Source organism: Denticeps clupeoides, chromosome 19, assembly GCF_900700375.1.
Source record: "Denticeps clupeoides chromosome 19, fDenClu1.1, whole genome shotgun sequence".
NCBI classification, from domain to species: Eukaryota; Metazoa; Chordata; class Actinopteri; order Clupeiformes; family Denticipitidae; genus Denticeps; species Denticeps clupeoides.
The window spans coordinates 3,239,772-3,258,748 of NC_041725.1; the positions used below are offsets into that span (position 1 = coordinate 3,239,772).

Here is an 18,977-nt window from a genome sequence, read left to right on the forward strand (position 1 = left end):
GATTAGCAGGGCAGGGTGGACACAGAAGATTTGAGGTTGAGTGTAATAAAGACGTGTCTGTTGAGAGGACACCTTGTTAAGGCGTTTTTCAGTAGGGGACGTGATTCGTTCAGAGACAGGGCCTCATAAAAAAGACCAGTAAAACATGGCCTGAAACGACCAATAAAAGAATAACCACAGTAAAGAGGGAGGTGGGATTGTAAGGGGTAGCCCGCTGAGCGTGGGGTTTATCCAGCGAGAGAAGAATAGTCCTCCACACCCCACACATACACAGTAAAACCACACGCTACGCCAGAAATCAAAACTCCTGGCTGACAATACTGACCAGTGTGTTGGACTTCTAAAACCCCTAATCTAAGACATACGAGGCCGTCACTCCTATCCCTTCTCCATTTGGACACATCTGGGTCAAATCGGTTAGATTAGACAAAACAGTGCAGAATGTGTGAGAAGAGTTCATGTTTTTGTGTCCTTTGTTCTGCAAAAGGCACAAGAAGATGAGGTCCACACACTGTAGCCCAGAGACGGGGCGTCCCTGCTGGGTACAACTCAGGTGCCTGCAGGCCTAGGCTCCAGAGGGGGCCTGGAGGTTTGTGAACGTCTGTGTATGAAATTACAGGTTGTGGGTGTGTGTGTTTTTCATCCAAACGTCTGTCTGAAATTCCTGGATTTGATGTGCTTTTGACAGGCTTCTGAATAAAATACCCGAGTAACCTTGAGCTAAACGTACCTGTGGGTGAAAGAGAAAGCCGGGTGCCGGGCGCATGTACTTGTCCTTCAGAGACTCGAACGGATCGCTCATCTTCCTCTTCTCAACCCTGCTAATGTAGAGACATCTATCAGTTCTTATACAGATGAGCTTCACGCAGCAGTAATGCTGATTTGTACACCCCCTTTTGTGAATGAAAAGGGGGAGGAGCTTGTGTTGGGTATTGACAGTACCTATAAATGGGGTCCATAAAAAAAGGGGTGGGTCTGGCATGTTGGAGGGAGGAGTCAGTTTTGAGAGGCCCCGCCTCAGACTTCTCCTCTCCTCCAACCCCATGGTTCCTCCTTGGCTCTTCCCCTTTTTGTTTTTTGCTACGAATCCTCCCACCCAGGCTCAAATCAAGAGGCTGTTCCTGATTGGCTGGGTTGCTGCTATGGGTGGGGCTGAGGATTACAGGTGGATCCTCCTTGCGCTTGTTGGTGCTGAGGTCAAACGCTGACTCTGTGTTTCCAGTCTGGACTTTTTTGCTCTCAACCGTAGGGCTCATGGGCTCTACCTTATGGGCTGGTGGTCGTAGGGTGTCCCTCTCAGGGAAGGGGTACATCGGAGGGGAGAATGTGGGGAAAAACGAAAGCGGAAACATGGAAGGGTAGGGAAGAGTTCCGCCCACCTTCTTCTCGGCCCCTCCCAGGCCAGCCAGTCCAGCTGAGCCAAAATATTTCTCAGCAATAGAAGCAATGGCTTTGATGGAATCGTTGACAGCCCCCGACACGGCCGAGTGTTCATCCAGCGAGGACGGGAAGAGGCCTGGAACAGCAGGCTCATCGGACAGGCTTCCATGAAGAACTGAGCCATTACTTTTTCGTTTTGGACCCTTCCTGTTATCCTGGAGTCGCTCACGGTCGCTCTCGCCATCGCTCTCGGGCTCCGACCCTTCTGAACTCGTCTCCAGGTCACTGCCACTGGGTGTGCTGACGTCATCTAGATCGCTGCTCTCTGATTGGTCGCTGCCCTTGCCACCTGCCCCACTGTGGCGTCTCTGATTTGACGATGAGGAACCTTCATGCCCAAGATCCTCCCTCCTCCCATCCTCCCTGTGTAAGCTCTTCAAAAGGTCACCCTGTGACCCCTGCAGACTCTGTGTCCTAGGAACAGGTGAGAGCAGAGGGCTCTTGCCATGGTCTGAACCTGATGGGCCCTTAATAGGTGAGGAGGTGGTGGGTGGGATGAGGGGAGGTCGATGGTGGTACAGTCCTGAAGGGAAAAGCCCTGGAAAGCTGAACGGGAATGCTGGAGTGGCTGGGAATGTCAGTCCTCCAGGGTGATGACGATTTGTCCCAAAATAATCAACCAATCCAGTGCCTCCATGGCCCAGGCCACCCAATGGGGACTTGTCCATACCTGTGGGTCCAGTTAGGGGCATGGCCCCTCCAAAGAGCCCGCCATGGGCAAAGTGGGTCTTCCCCTCACAGAAGCGGCGGTGCTTGTTGAGGGACGAGGTGGTGCTGAACATCTGACCACAGTCTTTACACTTGATCTGTGTGCGGCAGTCCGCATGCATGCGCTTGTGTCGGCACAGGTTGGAGAACTGTGTGTAGGACTTGTGACACACCTCACCTGTGAGAGACAGGCAGACATACAAACAGGAGGGTTTATGGAGTTGTTAGCACACACACACACACATGCACACACTGCTTCAATGCTCTGCAAACATATGTTGAAAAAGCAATAACCCAAACAAATATGTCTTCTGAAAATGAAAACTTAGGTGTTTGCTTGTTATTGGAAATGGTGTGTGTTTGAAATATGGCTGCTGTGTAGATGGTGTGTATTTGACTATGCGATGAGACATTTTGACCCACATCTCCCTGAGGGGGTACATTTTTGAGCGGGAGGAGGCTATAGTTGACTCCTCTTTGTCTTGCCATGGTCTCAATGACCTGTCTGTCGCTGCACTAAGTGGCACCCATCACCTGTGACACACACACACACACACACACACTAAGTGACACACACACACACACACACACAATGGGGCTATTTTGAGCCTGAGAAGGGAAGCTGAACTGAATGAATTCTATCCTGCAGGTCTGTTCCCATGCACTGTCTACTACACACACACATACACACGTGCATGCAAACACACACACTCTCTGTCTACTCTTGATAGCTCAAGACTTCCCACACTCTTGTCTTAGTGACCCCTTGAGAGGCCACCCAACCATGGACATTGCACACACACACACACACACACACATGAGTTATCAGCAGGATTTAGCCAAGCTCTATGATCTGAAGGGCTGAGTGTAAATATTAGCCACTCATGCTAATGCGGCCTATGATCACCTCACTCCACTCACAGAGGCTCTATAAATCACACACACTATAGCTGTAGACACAAAAACACTCATTCATATACACACATGCACACAAACACACATATGCAAAAAACGTTCTCCCTGGTTTTTAACACAGACACACAGATGTCATCCCTGCTCTGTGATGCAACACACACACATGACACCCCCTACACCCCCACAGTTTGTCAGGCAGGTGTGAAATCAGGGGCGCGTGTGCAGGGGAGAGTATCTCTGCCGGCCGCTGTTTTGTCAGTTCTCCATAAACTGAAACTAAATATTATAAACACATTCCAGAGCGCTGCATACACAGAGTTTATATAAATGATCCACAGCTCTCTGTCTGTGAGTGTGTGTGTGTGTGTGTGTGTGTGTGTGTGTGTGACTTCGCATCGAGGATCTTTCTAGATGTCTTTTCTGTCTTTCCTAAAACATGGATGCCTGCACTTGGCCCTGACCTGGGCACACACACATGCCTCACCACACACACACACATACACACACACACACACACATACCTTAGGGGAGACACTTTTTCAACATAAAAGGTCATTAACGTTTGGTCTGCACGTTGCTGATTACTGTAAATGGGGTCTGTAGAGATGCTGTGGGTGTGTGGGTGTGGGGGGGGGGGGGGGGGGGGGGGGGGGGGGGGGGGGCGTGACTGTGTGTGGTGTGTGTTGGGGGGTTCATTACCACAAAGGGACATGTGGTTGCTATTTAAAAGGAATGGAGAGTGGGTAATACTGTGAGGGAGACTGTAGCATCCAGCCCATGACCTGTGAGTGTGTGATGGTGTGAATAAATGCGTGTGTAGACGGGGGTCATTGTGAAAGTTTAGATCGCTGTCTGGGTCCGAGTTAAAAGTTAAAAGGTCATGACCTTCAGAGAACATTAACAACTGAACCATCAGATCAGATCAGGGGATTAAAAGGAGTCAGAAATGGCAGAAAGATGCCAAACTGCCTTTAAACATATATAACAATCGTAAATCTTCAAATGTAAGAGTAAATTCATCCTTTAAAATATTAGGTATGCGAGAGAGTAAGTGTGTATTAGTTTACTGATTGTGTGTGAGTGAGATAGAGAAACAGACCGTGTGTGTGAGTTCATACAGCATCAGTCAAAGACACTATGAATGTTTGTTTCCTCTTTTTTCCCATTGCAGCAGAATATGTGGCTCAAACAACGGTATAAAAAAAATTCTATGTAAATATACACTAAAATATTCATTTAAGATGAAACTGTTTTTGACTGGTGCTGTATGTGTCTGTGTGAGCAAGAGTGCATTCATATGTTCTTTGTGAGAGTGAGTGTGTGTGTGTGTGTGTGTGTGTATAAAGCAAATATAGGAGGCATGCAAACTCACATGTGAAGCGTCTGACTGACTTACATATGAACGGTTTGACGCTGCTGTGGATGTGTTTGTGCTGTTTAAGGCCGGAGGACGTGGCGAAGGTCTTCCCACAGTCAGGGCAGGCATGAGCCCGAGCGCCGACGTGCTGAGAGCGGATGTGGCGCTGCAGGTTACTGGGGTCTGTGAACACCTGCTGGAGGTCACACGCATGGCAGGGGACAGAGAGGAGAGGGTCACACACACGTAAACACATCGCACACACAGACACCTACCCTTAATAACAAACACACACAGTAGAAAGGGTCTCACATGCGTAATTACACACACCAGCACAAGTCACTTCAACTAACTACTTAACTAAAGCAACTGTACACACACACACACACACACACACAGTATGAACTCTACCTTTGAGCAGTTTTCACATTCGTAGTGCTTGCCGCTGTCGTGTGACATCTGGTGGCGAATCAAGTTGGACTTCCAGTTGAAGGCCTTCGGGCACTGATCACATTTATACTCCCTCTCCTCCGAGTGGGACAGGGAGTGGGACTCCAAACTGCAACAAACAGACAACAAGCTGTTTACAGAGAGGTGGGACTGTCTGCCGCCTTCCACTCCACAACCAAAACAGCAGTAAAGCTTTATGTTGAAGTGAGTGTGATTGGTGATACAGGAACTAAAAAAAGAGACTTTCGACTAAATAAAGAAGTTACCATAATATAAAAGTGTGTGTGTGCATACAGTGAGAGAGTGGGCAAAAGAGTGAGAGAGGGAGAGCAACAGAGAGAGTAGGAGAGAGTAAGTGAGCGAGAGTGAGAGTGAAAGAGAGTGACAGCAAGAGAGTGAGTGAGAGAGAGCGAGAGAGAGTGAGTGAAGGAGAGCAAGAGAGAGAGTGGGAGAGAGGGAGTGAGAGAGATTGAGAGTGAGAGAGGGAGAGTGGGAGTGAGAGAGATTGAGAGTGAGAGAGAGAGTGGGAGAGTGGGAGTGAGAGAGATTGAGAGTGAGAGAGTGAGTGAGAGAGAGCGAGAGAGAGTGAGAGTGAGGGAGAGCAAGAGAGAGAGTGGGAGAGAGGGAGTGAGAGAGATTGAGAGTGAGAGAGAGAGTGGGAGAGTGGGAGTGAGAGAGATTGAGAGTGAGAGAGTGAATAGGAGAGAGGGAGTGAGAGAGTGAGAGAGGGAGAGCAAGAGAGAGAGTGGGAGAGAGGGAGTGAGGGAAAGTGAGAGAGAGTGTGAGAGAGGGAGAGCAAGAGACAGAGTGGGAGAGAGGGAGTGAGAGAGAGTGAGAGTGAAAGAGTGAGAGAGAGTGAGAGAGAGTTAGAGTGAGAGAGAGAGAGAGTGAGAGAGGGAGTGGGAGAGGGAGTGAGAGAGATTGAGAGTGAGAAAGAGAGTGAGAGCGAGAGAGTGAGTAGGAGAGGGAGTGAGAGAGAGTCAGAGAGAGATTGAGAGTGAGAAAGAGAGTGAGAGCGAGAGAATGAATAGGAGAGAGGGAGTGAGAGAGAGTGAGAGCAAGAGAGAGTCGGAGAGAGGGAGTGAGAGAGAGGGAGTGAGTGAGAGAGAAAGAGAAAGAAAGAGGGTAGTCTCACCTCTGTGTGTCTGGGAAAACCTGGTCACATTCCTTACACTCCTGTGGGGAGGCGGGCAGCGTGTGGGGGTCGTGGGGGTCGGCCTCGCTGCTCTCCCCGGCGCTGGCCAGACCCTGGTCCCCCAAGGAGAAGCCGGAGGGAGGCGTCCCACACGCACCCCGCTGGTGTTGCTGCAGCTCGGAGCGAGACTCAAAGTGCTGGTCACAGTCCTCGCAGTGGTACTGCCTCTCCTCTACACATCGGGCGAGCAAACAAGAGTCTGAGTGCATCATCATGTAGATGCATGTATATGACTTTACGTGTGTGTGTGTATTTTTTTATCTTTTTGCTTATGAAGGTCAATCATTCTCTTTGTATCGTGCACAGTGTAGCCGGTGCTCAGGCCACCTCTTTAAGACTCTGAGGATAGATGTGGTGATGGCAAGCTGGATGTTAATATGAGGTTTATGAGATCTGCTGCAGGATTTACTCTTTTGTTCGGCCTAGGTAAAAATCACCACAAACCACCGGCTTCTGTGTGTGTGTGTGCTTACCATGTATATCAGGAGCCATTGTCTCACATGGAAACTCCTCAGCCTTCATGAACAACAGCAGCTCTTCACCAGGGTGAATCTCTCTAGTGACTCGATAAAATATCTGGAGGACAGAAAGAAAAGAAAGAAAAATGAGACATTTGGATCATTTATTTTGACATTTTGTCATGTTTGATTGGTTTATTTGAGCCTTTAACGGCAAATGAACAGTGTGTGTTTCTGACAACCGGACCAAACACAATCCCTGCTGCTGTTTTTTTTCACACATTGTCAGACACATATTAATGGCTAGTGTGTGAGTTTGTGTGTTTGTGTGTGTTTTTTTGCATGTGTGTCAGAGGACAGTTTTCTGTTGTGTTTTGAGTGTGTGTGTGTGTGTGGATATATTGGAATCCCCATTGTTTCTGAAGAGAATGCAGGGAACAGCCTATGAAAAGCGTCTCTCTCTCTCCCCCTCACACACACTCAAACACTCCATACAGCCTGGTGCCTTCCTGTTGATCTCTGATATCTTGTACCACTAGAACATTCAAGCGCACACACACACACACACACACACATACGGTGCCAAAGGGCTATAACAATATTGTGAGTTTGAGACAATGAAAGTGTGGTTTCATACAGAGTAGAGAAAGCAATCCGCCTCCTCAGAGAGAAACACAAAAGCTAGTGGACAGCTCTGAACAATCACGACTGGATGGACACACACACACAGCTCAGATCCTGGGGCGCAGCCCACCAGTCCACTGCCAACAGCGTGGGTGCCAATACGAAGCAGACCTTTCAGATGGAGCCCTTCACACACACACACGCACACACACACACACACACACACACATTCAGGATCAGAGGCAAAGCTGATAACTTTGGGCTGGAGATCTTTGGCATGTGAAGTCAGCAGTAAACTACTGAAGACACGGTGGCTTAAGACAACACAGTGATAAGGAGGAGGGGGTGTGTGAGTTCAGATACACACCTTTCACACACTGACACACCCGAGTACACACAATGTAAAGATGGGCACAGATACACACCCAGCTGCTCCATATAAACCCAGGACACCTACCCTTGACCTCCAAAATCTCAAACACACACACAGCTACACACCTACCCACACACCAACAGACGTGCAAGTCAGTGTCCCAAGCATGAGTTCCTCTATTCTTCCATTCCACAAGGTCATTTCATACACACACACACACACACACACACACACACATCGTCTATTGAGTAAGAATGATTGCATTCCGGATCTAGCCACACTCAGACAGACTGAACATTCAACACCTGTCACATCCATAGTGACATGGTGACCTAGCGGGTAAAGACACGGGTTCAAATCCTGAACTGCCTAGGTGCCGCTGTTGTCCCCTTGATCAAAGCACCGTCCCCACACACTGCTCCCCGGGCACCTGTCATGGCTGCCCACTGCCGACCAAGGGTGATGGTTAAATGCAGAGGACACATTTAGTTGTGTCACCGTGTGCTGTGCTGCAGTGTTTCATAATGACAAGAACAATTGCTTTCACTTTTTGTTCACTGTAGTGTAATCAGGAGCTGCGCCCAGCCACTCTGCACCCCTCCTCACACCTACACCCGCCGGCACCGCCCACTTTTCACAACCACCCAGACCTAAAGAGAGAGAGATATCCAGAGTATATTTCAGTGAGTCTGTTATTTATTGTGCTGTTTGCTCATCAAAAGCGGAGAGCAATGATGGATATCAATCGCTGAGAAATATAAAACCAGCGAGAACGTCTCACACGACACGGTGCTGGACACGCCCACCTCAGCACTGTGACCTTCTGAACTCAAAATGGCAGAAGTCAATACAATCGCGATTGTATTTTACATTTTCGATAAATCCAACTGCCTCTGTCAACTCTGAGGTACGTTGCAGCCTGCAGTGACGTGCTTGCTGGTGCCACCATTTCATTTCCAAAGGACGGGAGGGCTGCTGAAATGGAGAGTGACACCTTCAAAATTGTGTTCATATGTTTAAATGATTATATGTCAAAAATAGTGTTGCTGTTCAAACAGATTTATCATTGAAACTGACCCAAAAAGAAGTGTGAAAGACACGAAACACACACACACACACACACACACACAGACACACTTTATAGCGAGAAGATTCCAGAATAAAAACTTCTCTCTCACTCACACAAACAAAAGCAGCCGGCTAATTAGACAATAAAAGCCTAATCATAGTGACCTCGTAACACTAATGACACCATAAGAATAACGACGTAGGAACAATAAATCAGAGGCTCCACCCCCGTGTTCTTATTCACACACAGTCACCTCCTCCCTGCCTGCCAGTGTGTGTGTGTGTGTGCGTGTGTGTGTGTGTGGATCGAGGAAGAGATTTACACTGCCAGATCTCCCATAAAATAAATAAGCTTTAATGACGAGGACAGCGCTGTCTAGTTACAGTGTGTGTGTGTGTGTGTGTGTGTGTGTGTGTGTTTATGGGAAACGGCACTCATCTGTCCCACAGAGCACAAACAGTCTGTAAATATGATATAGGCAGAGTTTAGCGGTGTGTGTGCGTGATAAGGAAAGCGTGGCAGAAACGGCCGAGGAATCACCACACTTATCATTCTGATGCGGTGGTAAATCCACGCCGGCTTTATTCTCTCATCGCACAATGAACCCACAAGCTCGACTAGCTCAGCACAGGCCATCCCCTCACTTCTGGAGACATTCGCACCGCGTCTGGGAAACAACTAAAGTGGCTAGTGTGTGTGTGCACCTTACAATATTCGTTTAAAACCACTGTTCAGCTTCCTGAAGTCATAAAAGATTTCCTTCTTCATCTTTCTTCCTTTTATTCTTCTCGTTCCGTTCATGGCTCGGGAGAAAATGATGATGCCATTCCTGGCATTTCTTAGGAGGTTACGATGTGATTGTCATCACACCTCGCCTTGTCAGAGTGTGTGTGTGTGTATGTGTGTGATCATGTCCTGTGGTCCTTCACGCTTGCTGGCAGGAAATAAAAACACGGACGTACGGTCCGGCCCACCATGGAGAATAGAAGGCAGAGCGACAGCACTATCTGAAGCGCAGATCACTCCACCTACACTTCATATCTACAACAGCTGCTCCTCTTCACATACCTGATCATGTAGCTGGCCAGTTGTCAGGTTGTGTTGCCGTGGCGATGGAGTGATCTGGATGTGCCTTAGCCAGCTCCCACTGTCCCCAACACGCAAACCCACCTGAGAGCCAGAAAGAGACACAGAGAGAGAGAGAGAGAGATCACACTTTGATCTTTATCTTTAGCGGTTACTGTGTCATCCTGACAGATACCATACCTCCCACTGCGAAAACACACACACACACACACACACACACACAGCAGTTTTTCACTTCTCTGGTATTAAAAATAAATCAGTTGTATAAAAGTAAGCATTTCTCCTGTTCATGTGCACAATTTTAATGACTTGGTTGAGAAATCTGTAAATAAGACAGACTGTATAAATCTTAGGTGGGGGTGTGTGGCAGGGAGCAGTGTGTGTGTGCGCGCGAGCGTGTGTGTGTGTGATTTCCACACGGACCAAACTCCCCCCCGAGAGCGGCTTAGTGTGGGTGTTCCACATCTTCTCCCACTTCTGCGTGGAATAAACGAATCGGGAGTGGACATCCACCCCCTACCCGCCAAAAAAAAAACCACCCTGCCGGCTGCTGCTTTCATTTCACACGAAGCCGTGACAAATAATAAAAATGTCAAACGACACACGGACACGAAACGAAAAGTAAAAAATAACATTTGATATGAAATTAGAAAAATGTTACGTCGATATTATTTTGATTATGTTATTATTTGTCTATAATTTATTTTACGCCGTAAAATAGTGAGAAATGTATCGATAAAAATTAATTATTTTTCCATTTAAAAATGAATGTATTGTCGTTAAATCAATTATGTTGGCCTCGCCTAATTTTATTGTATTCAGAAAAACAAAAAAATCTAATTAATAATAATGATAACAATAATAATGTAAGATCTACGACACCAACAGACCAACAGGCTCGCCTCGTTTTTTTATAAATATTAACAGATTCCACTAAACCGCGAGGAAATCATTTCGCCGTAAATAATAGTCGCGCTTCGTTCCGATAAAACTGTCCGAGTTGTTTAAACCGGGAGCGGCTGTAAATTCCGCGTTATAACCGCACACGGTGCTCGGAGAAACGAACGCGTCTTTATTACAGTGGTAATAATAACGATATTAATTATGGATCGACCGCGAAGAATTGAAGTCTTACCGGTGACGCGTCCGGTACCTCAGCGCGGCGACACGGTCCCGGGATTCCCGGCGCTCGCGCTTCGCTCCCCGGACGCGTGAAAACTCGCGTCCAACTTCCAGCCCCCGCGAGCCCGGCGGCGAACAGACAGACGGATGAAGTCGCCACCCCCACCCCTCTCCTCCTCCTCCTCCTCCTCCTCCCCCTCTTCCTCCGAGCGTCTCGCGGTCCCAGGTGTCCGCGAGGAAGTTTTTCATTCCCGCTCCTCGCGCAGTGGACTGGGAAGAAGGGAGGAGGAGGAGGAGGAGGAAGACGGGAGGCGGATGCGCGCGCTGTCCCGACCGTCCGACCGACCTTCACTGCACGTTTCCAGCGGCGGAAGCGGCTCCGGTGGGACGGACGGGGTCAGCGGGGGGTCAGCGCGCGCGCGCCCGCGGCGAACCTGCGCCAACTTTTCTACTTCCCGCCTTTTATTAAATACGCGCTTTCCAACGCGCCTTGATGAGCCGAACTGACTGCGTGACCCCGGACCCGGGTTCAGATATCGCTTCACCATTGTTTTCAGGGTAGAAAAGTCGGACCCTGACCCCACCTTCCCCACCCCACTCCACCCCACCCCACGATCCTCGAGGACCGCCGGCCATCGATTTCCTGCCATTCCGCGACTCGTCCATTGTTGGAAGCGATTTTAATTCGGCCATAAATCGGGCGCGCTCGGGCCGCGGGACTGCTCTATTTTCTGCCTGTCAGTGTGAAGGATTTCGTTTATGATGCATTGTGTATTAAACACGAGTAATCTGGGAAAGTGATGGCCTGGCCTGGCCTGGCCAGAGACGTCCCGGGATAAACGCCCCCGCGGTCCCGGCCGGGAGGTGGCGCTCCGCTCTGCCGGTAAAGCGCTCCGGCCGCGGGGTTGCCAGGTCCGCGCCTTCCACGCTGCTCCGACTGGCGTGGGGACGAAATTCACGGCGTGTAACTTCTGTAAAAGCTGGCCGGGAAAAGGCGTCTGTGCCCTTAAACTGGACATAATGCACGGCCATTGCACAATTCCGTGGAATACAATTTAAAAACTATTAAAGCAATTTAAACGGTTTTAAATTAACTGCAAAACGTTTTTATTAGATCTTATTAATTTAATCTGTTCGAACAATTTTAGATTTTTTTAACTCATCCAAAAAATCTGAAAAAATCTATTTTAAGTATTTTACCTGAATTGGTTAAGCACATTTAAAGCATCACCATTCTTTTTTGTGTAAAAAAAGTAACCACGTGGTTATTATTCATAATGTAGTCGACCAAAAAGGAAAATTCTATAAAAACGAAAACTTTTTCACATTCCCGTCCGTCTTATTGCTTTTTTGTCTAAACAAAAGCTGAATTTTAATTTTTAAGACTACGAACCATCGCGTAGGGAGGCGTGGGCTCGGACCTGGCAACCCCTGCCTGCGGGCGCGATTCTGATGGCGGGACGGAGGAGAGGCGAGCTGCCGGTACCCACGACGCGCACCCACAGCGTGACACCAGCTTCCCACGCAGCGCGGTTGCTCTCGTTTTCCCCGCCAACTGCGCTTACTGCGGTAATAACGGGTCATGCGCCCGTGGGCCGCGCACGGTCTCGGACCCTCTCCCTCATCAACTCTCCCCCGCAGCAGATTTCGTCGTGGAACTTTCACGCGACTTTCCTGCGGCTGTAACGCAACTCATCCAAAAATACTGAAACAGACCAGCTTTCATTCACACGACGCGTGTAATTATTATTATTATTATTGTGTTAATCTTAATGAGATTTTTTTTATTTTGTGTGCGCGCGTGTGCGTGTGTGTGTGTGTAGCGGCCGCGTTCCGTCCGCACGTCGTTACGGGAAGGGCGCGCAGCGCCGCCAAACCCACATGAAACGGTCCGAGCACCAACCTCCCACCCAGCAACCAGCGGACCTCCCATCACACCCCGCGTCAAGTGTGTGTGTGTGTGTGTGTGTGTGTGTGTGTGTGTGTGAGAAAAATATGATTGGTCAAAATCACCTTCACCTTCCTACGTTCCTGAATAAAAGCGCGAGCTAACTTCGGACCTGGCAATTTTAATAATGCGCGTGGCCCACAAATTACACTTCATCTCATCCTAATAATTATTTACTGTACTCGGATTGACGAGCGCAATATTTCAATTCAATTGTCATCATATTTTTCTGCCTCAGTGATTTTGGAATTTGATGCAAGTTGATGCAATTAAATGCAGTAAAACGAACCCACATTTTATGTGACTTTCTCAGTGAAAGAGTGAGTGGGGACATTTCAGCGTCCCTGCGACACGCGCAGTAAATCAGGGCTTTATGTGGATGAGGGGTCGGCCCCACCCCTCCAAGCGTGGCCACGAGGCGCGCCCCCGACCTGTTTACCTGCCCGCCCCAGGCACCCTGCCCGTCCCGGCCCTCATTACTGTAGATTATTCTCATCCAGACAGACAGGCAGGGGGACGCGTGGTGGGTGAATTAGGACCCAGTCATTCCACTACTGTCTGTCCCGCCGGGGGACACAGAGTGGGAGAGAGAAACACCCAGTTCTGCAGCACAACTACTTAACAACACCAGAGGCGAGGTGAGGACAGGACAGGAGTGGAGAGGACAGAAGAGGACAGGACAGGAGAGGGGAGGAAGAGAGGAGAGAAGAGAAGAGAAGAGGACAGGACAGAAGAGGTGAGGAGAGGAGAGGACAGGACAGGAGTTAATTGTAAAGCTTGGTGTAGGAGATGAGGAGGAGAGGACAGGACAAAACAGGAGAGGAGAGAAGAGGACATCACAGGAGAGGAGAGAAGAGGACAGGACAGGAGAGGAGTTAAATGTAAAGCTAGGTGTAGGAGATGAGGAGGACAGGACAGGACAGGAGAGGAGTTAAATGTAAAGCTAGGTGTAGGAGATGAGGAGGAGAGGACAGGACAGGACAGGAGTTAAATGTAAAGCTAGGTGTAGGAGATGAGGAGGACAGGACAGGACAGGAGAGGAGTTAAATGTAAAGCTAGGTGTAGGAGATGAGGAGGAGAGGACAGGACAGGACAGGAGTTAAACGTAAAGCTAGGTGTAGGAGATGAGGAGGACAGAACAGGACAGGAGTTAAATGTAAAGCTAGGTGTAGGAGATGAGGAGGACAGGACAGGACAGGAGAGGAGTTAAATGTAAAGCTAGGTGTAGGAGATGAGGAGGACAGAACAGGACAGGAGTTAAATGTAAAGCTAGGTGTAGGAGATGAGGAGGACAGGACAGGACAGGAGAGGAGTTAAATGTAAAGCTAGGTGTAGGAGATGAGGAGGAGAGGACAGGACAGGAGAGGAGTTAAATGTAAAGCTAGGTGTAGGAGATGAGGAGGACAGGACAGGACAGGAGAGGAGTTAAATGTAAAGCTAGGTGTAGGAGATGAGGAGGACAGGACAGGACAGGAGTTAAATGTAAAGCTAGGTGTAGGAGATGAGGAGGACAGGACAGGACAGGAGAGGAGTTAAATGTAAAGCTAGGTGTAGGAGATGAGGAGGACAGGACAGGACAGGACAGGAGTTAAATGTAAAGCTAGGTGTAGGAGATGAGGAGGACAGGACAGGACAGGAGAGGAGTTAAATGTAAAGCTAGATGTAGGAGATGAGGAGGAGAGGACAGGACAGGAGAGGAGTTAAATGTAAAGCTAGATGTAGGAGATGAGGAGGAGAGGACAGGACAGGAGAGGAGTTAAATGTAAAGCTAGGTGTAGGAGATGAGGAGGACAGGACAGGACAGGAGAGGAGTTAATGTAAAGCTAGATGTTAGGAGATGAGGAGGAGAGGACAGGACAGGAGAGGAGTTAAATGTAAAGCTAGATGTAGGAGATGAGGAGGAGAGGACAGGACAGGAGAGGAGTTAAATGTTAAAGCTAGGTGTAGGAGATGAGGAGGACAGGACCAGGACAGGAGAGGAGTTAAATGTAAAGCTAGGTGTAGGAGATGAGGAGACAGGACAGGACAGGAGAGGAGTTAAATGTAAAGCTAGGTGTAGGAGATGAGGAGGAGAGGACAGGACAGGACAGGAGTTAAATGTAAAGCTAGGTGTAGGAGATGAGGAGGACAGGACAGGACAGGAGAGGAGTTAAATGTAAAGCTAGGTGTAGGAGATGAGGAGGACAGGACAGGACAGGAGTTAAATGTAAAGCTAGGTGTAGGAGATGAGGAGGACAGGACAGGAGAGGAGTTAAATGTAAAGCTAGGTGTAGGAGATGAGGAGGACAGGACAGGACAGGAGAGGAGTTAAATGTAAAGCTAGGTGTAGGAGATGAGGAGGACAGGACAGGACAGGAGAGGAGTTAAATGTAAGCTAGGTGTAGGAGATGAGGAGGACAGGACAGGACAGGAGAGGAGTTAAATGTAAAGCTAGGTGTAGGAGATGAGGAGGACAGGACAGGACAGGAGAGGAGTTAAATGTAAAGCTAGGTGTAGGAGATGAGGAGGACAGGACAGGACAGGAGAGGAGTTAAATGTAAAGCTAGGTGTAGGAGATGAGGAGGACAGGACAGGACAGGAGAGGAGTTAAATGTAAAGCTTTACATTGTAGGAGAGGTGTAGGAGATGAGGAGGACAGGACAGGACAGGACAGGAGTTAAATGTAAAGCTAGATGTAGGAGATGAGGAGGAGAGGACAGGACAGGACAGGAGTTAAATGTAAAGCTAGATGTAGGAGATGAGGAGGACCTGTTTGGTAACCAGTTAGTAGCCGTCCTGGCAGGGTGCTGTATCTGTCTCTTACCGCGGTGAACCAGCATTATACCACCAGCTCCTGGACGGGGACCCTGTACGTGATCGTGATGTGGCTGTTTGTTAACCGCGACATTGACGCGGTGTCCCACACCGCCAGCAAGCAGGGGCGCAAGCAGGGGCGCATGTGTCCGCTGTGGTTAAAAGTCCTTCTCCGCGTCCAGGCCCAGGAATGCGTCTCCCTGGTGGGGGAGGTGGACGGTTTCACACACACACAGGCCGCAGTGTGTGAGGAGCACGGGGCGCGGTAAAGCGCGCGGCGGAGTCAGAGGTGGCGTTCTTAAAACATAAATTAAACGAGCGCACAGGAGGGAGCGGGGGGGGCACTAGCCCGAACACTGCGGGGCGGAACTGGAAACTTCAACACACACACACACACACGTCCAGTACCAGTACAGATGTCACGTCTCCAACGCAGTCCTGCGTTCACAATCACACACTTTCCACACAGAAAAGTTGCACCATGGGAATATTTCGAAGATACCAGAGTGGAAACATGAGTAGAGACACAACAAGAGCATAAAACACCACTGTTCAAAAGTTTAGGGTCTTTTAGAAATGTCCTCATTTTTGGTAGGAAACCATTGTTTGCTGCGTTTAATCGGCATCAGATTTTGTGAAAACGTTGACACAGTCCAGATCACTGTTGGTGTCGTAAGTGACTCGAAATGTCGGTTAATGATGGAATATCTGCACACATGCAGAAGCTGAAGCTGAAGTTTTATTGTCATTTCAGCTACATACAAGGAAACAACCTGGTGCTACATGGAACATTTATACAATTAAACAAAGTTACATACTGACATAGAGTACACACGTGACAGGCAAACAGGGGACACAGGCCGTGCAGGACTAACATGTAGACAACAATGAGACAGCGTATGTGCAAAGTTAAAAAGTAGCAAATACTGCTGGTGCAAAATTAATGTGCATTAATATATAATATTAATCACTATGACAGAGGTAGTGTGTGTGTGTCGAACCAGAGTGGAAAGTTCCCGAGTATTCAGGTGACTGGCAGTGAGGGCCCCGAATGTTTCGGTACCTTTTTCCGGATGGCAGGAGGGTGAAGAGTGCATGTGAGGGGTGTGTAGAGTCCTTCACAATGCTGGTGGCTTTCCGGATACAGCGTGTGTGGTAAATGATGATCTTCTCAACTATCCTTGCGGTCCAATACGGTGCAGTTCCCAAACCAGAGAGTGATGCAGCTGGTCCCATTATGGACTATGGAGGAACTTTATCAGCAAGAATTAGTCATGAGGTCCAGTGGAATGATGATGTGTTCGTCAACCCAAGTATCACAATCCTGGTTTCTCGGGGTGCTCCGGATTTCCTGGATGTGTTCACCTTTAGTATAATTGTATCCTTTCTGTGTGCTGTCTCCGCTTGTTCATTGTACATTTTATGGTATATTGGGTACGGTACCACGTTATGGCTGTTTTTGTTAGTCATGCAATTTTGTCCATCCTGTCTTGAACTGATTGATGAGCAGCTGCACTAATCAATAAAACTGACAAAATTCACACTAGTGAATTACATTTACAGCATTTACATTTACAGCATTTACCAGACGGCCTTATCCAGAGCGACTTACAATCAGTAGTTACAGGGACAGTCCCCCCCTGGAGCAACTTAGGGTTAAGTGTCCTCCTTGAGCAGGACACAATGATAGTAAATTGGGTTTAAACCTGGGACTTAAAGGTGTGTCTTACTCACTAGGCTCCTAGCACCCACTCTTCTTCTGAGTGAAACATGTCAGGTTAGTAAAAGAAAATCTGCAGTTTTGACTTTTCTGTATCTAGTGCATCACTATGGTTCAACTACCTCATTATTTCAAACCTTGTTAATGATTATTTATTATGTTTTTTTATGGAAATGCAAGGAAATAGGAAATACCAATAGGCATAGGAAGTAGGCAAACCACAATACCAGGCTAAATTGCACATATAATGGAGATGGTGACCATTCACTCTATCCCATAATGCAAAGTTGAGTCAAAACTGCATATTTTCATTTGCTAAAATGACATGCTTCCCCCTAAAGAAGAGAAACAACTGAATACACTTGTCATGCAAGCTACTGCTGCAGATTTCAACTTTATGGGGACTTGCTGCACAATCCAGAAAGCTGCTCCTTCAGCAGCTACATGAGGGTTCAGAGTTCAACAGCATGTTCATCCCGCGCCCCAGGTAGCACAACAATGGTTCTGCTCCTTTTTACGTGGGACAGATATTTGTATATCTGTAGTGAATATACTGTAACTATAAAATAAAAAACCAGACACGCTGCAGAACCCACCAAGACCATCGGGCCTCCGTCACGGAACATCGTGGAACTCAGTTCTTTAAGTTCTGCAGGCTCCTACAGAAATGACAGAAACTGAGGGACCATAATTCCAGACAGTAGTGATTTTGAACTGTCCCTGGAGCTCCGGGCCGGGTTTCCCAAGTGCTCTATGTCCCGTGTACTCCACTGCCAAGACTGTGTTCACTTAGGTGTAAGAAATAAAAGCACCTGACTGTGTCCAGTCCGCGTGTGATGATCGTCGTGACCATCTTATTTTCATTAATGGTTATTAAACCCCTTGTTTGTTCCATGGAGTCGTGCGTACGCATCCTTCCATGCACCGCGCCCCCCGTGACAGATTTATTTACACTGCCAAATCAGATAAATATCATAGCTATCTTGTTCTGAGTCGCACCCAGACCTTTAAGACCATGGTGTGACATACATTATGGATTGACATAACATCTCCAGCCCTTTACAGCCAACTAACTTGTTTCTTTTCATCTTTTTCCAGCAGCTGATATACAACCATAACACATCCAGTCAAAGTAAGGCAGGTTGTGGGGCACACGCACGTACCCAGACGTACACACACGTCGACAGCAATGTGAGCTGATTGACTTGTCATGCCATGCGGCAGGTTAGTTGAATTCCCGGCCAATCTGAGCGGTGTCATGGTGGTTTGGGTTAATGCAGCGTGCGGGGCGTGGGATAAATCAGCTTTTATGATGAGCCGTTGGCCGTTTTATGGTCGTGTGTTGGGCGGTGTGATTTAGGGATCAATCACGCTGGGGTGTCAGGGGGGCGGGCAGGGGGATCGATGGGTACCAGGGGTCTGGGATGATGGAACAGCGCTGAACTATGACCATGCCATTTCTCCCGCTCTCTTTCTTTCTTCTCTCATTCCTGTCTGAGAAGAGTGACAGGTTCACTACCCCTCCACCCACCTTGCAGAGCCTCTCCTTTCCTCGCTCGCTGTTCCCATACTTTCTGTCGCTCTCTGTGCCAGGTACTTCTGCTCTATTCTCTGCTCCTCTTTACTTGCAGCATTAGTGTGACTAAGTGAAACCAATGTTCTTACTAAAAAGTTCCTGAAATCAAAAATTCTATAAGCTCCACCAAACTAGCTTTTTAT

General features: G+C 48.2%; 1 protein-coding gene across 9 annotated transcripts in view; it reads right to left on the reverse strand.

Moving 5' to 3' along the window:
• mecom (MDS1 and EVI1 complex locus) overlaps window positions 1–18,977 on the reverse strand; it is a 100,247-nt gene that overhangs the window by 9,484 nt on the left and 71,786 nt on the right. For 2 of the 9 annotated variants that reach the window (XM_028962676.1, XM_028962675.1), the window contains exons 3-9: window positions 9,658–9,759; window positions 6,539–6,641; window positions 6,006–6,237; window positions 4,832–4,979; window positions 4,436–4,616; window positions 943–2,326; window positions 731–821 (exon numbers count right to left, since the gene is read on the reverse strand). In XM_028962676.1, the coding sequence (XP_028818509.1) occupies window positions 731–821; window positions 943–2,326; window positions 4,436–4,616; window positions 4,832–4,979; window positions 6,006–6,237; window positions 6,539–6,641; window positions 9,658–9,759 (2,241 nt within the window). Of the gene's footprint in view, window positions 1–730; window positions 822–942; window positions 2,327–4,435; window positions 4,617–4,831; window positions 4,980–6,005; window positions 6,238–6,538; window positions 6,642–9,657; window positions 9,760–10,810; window positions 11,039–18,977 lie in introns of those variants that run through there. The other 7 variants (XM_028962684.1, XM_028962683.1, XM_028962682.1 and 4 more) reach the window with 7 other exon arrangements.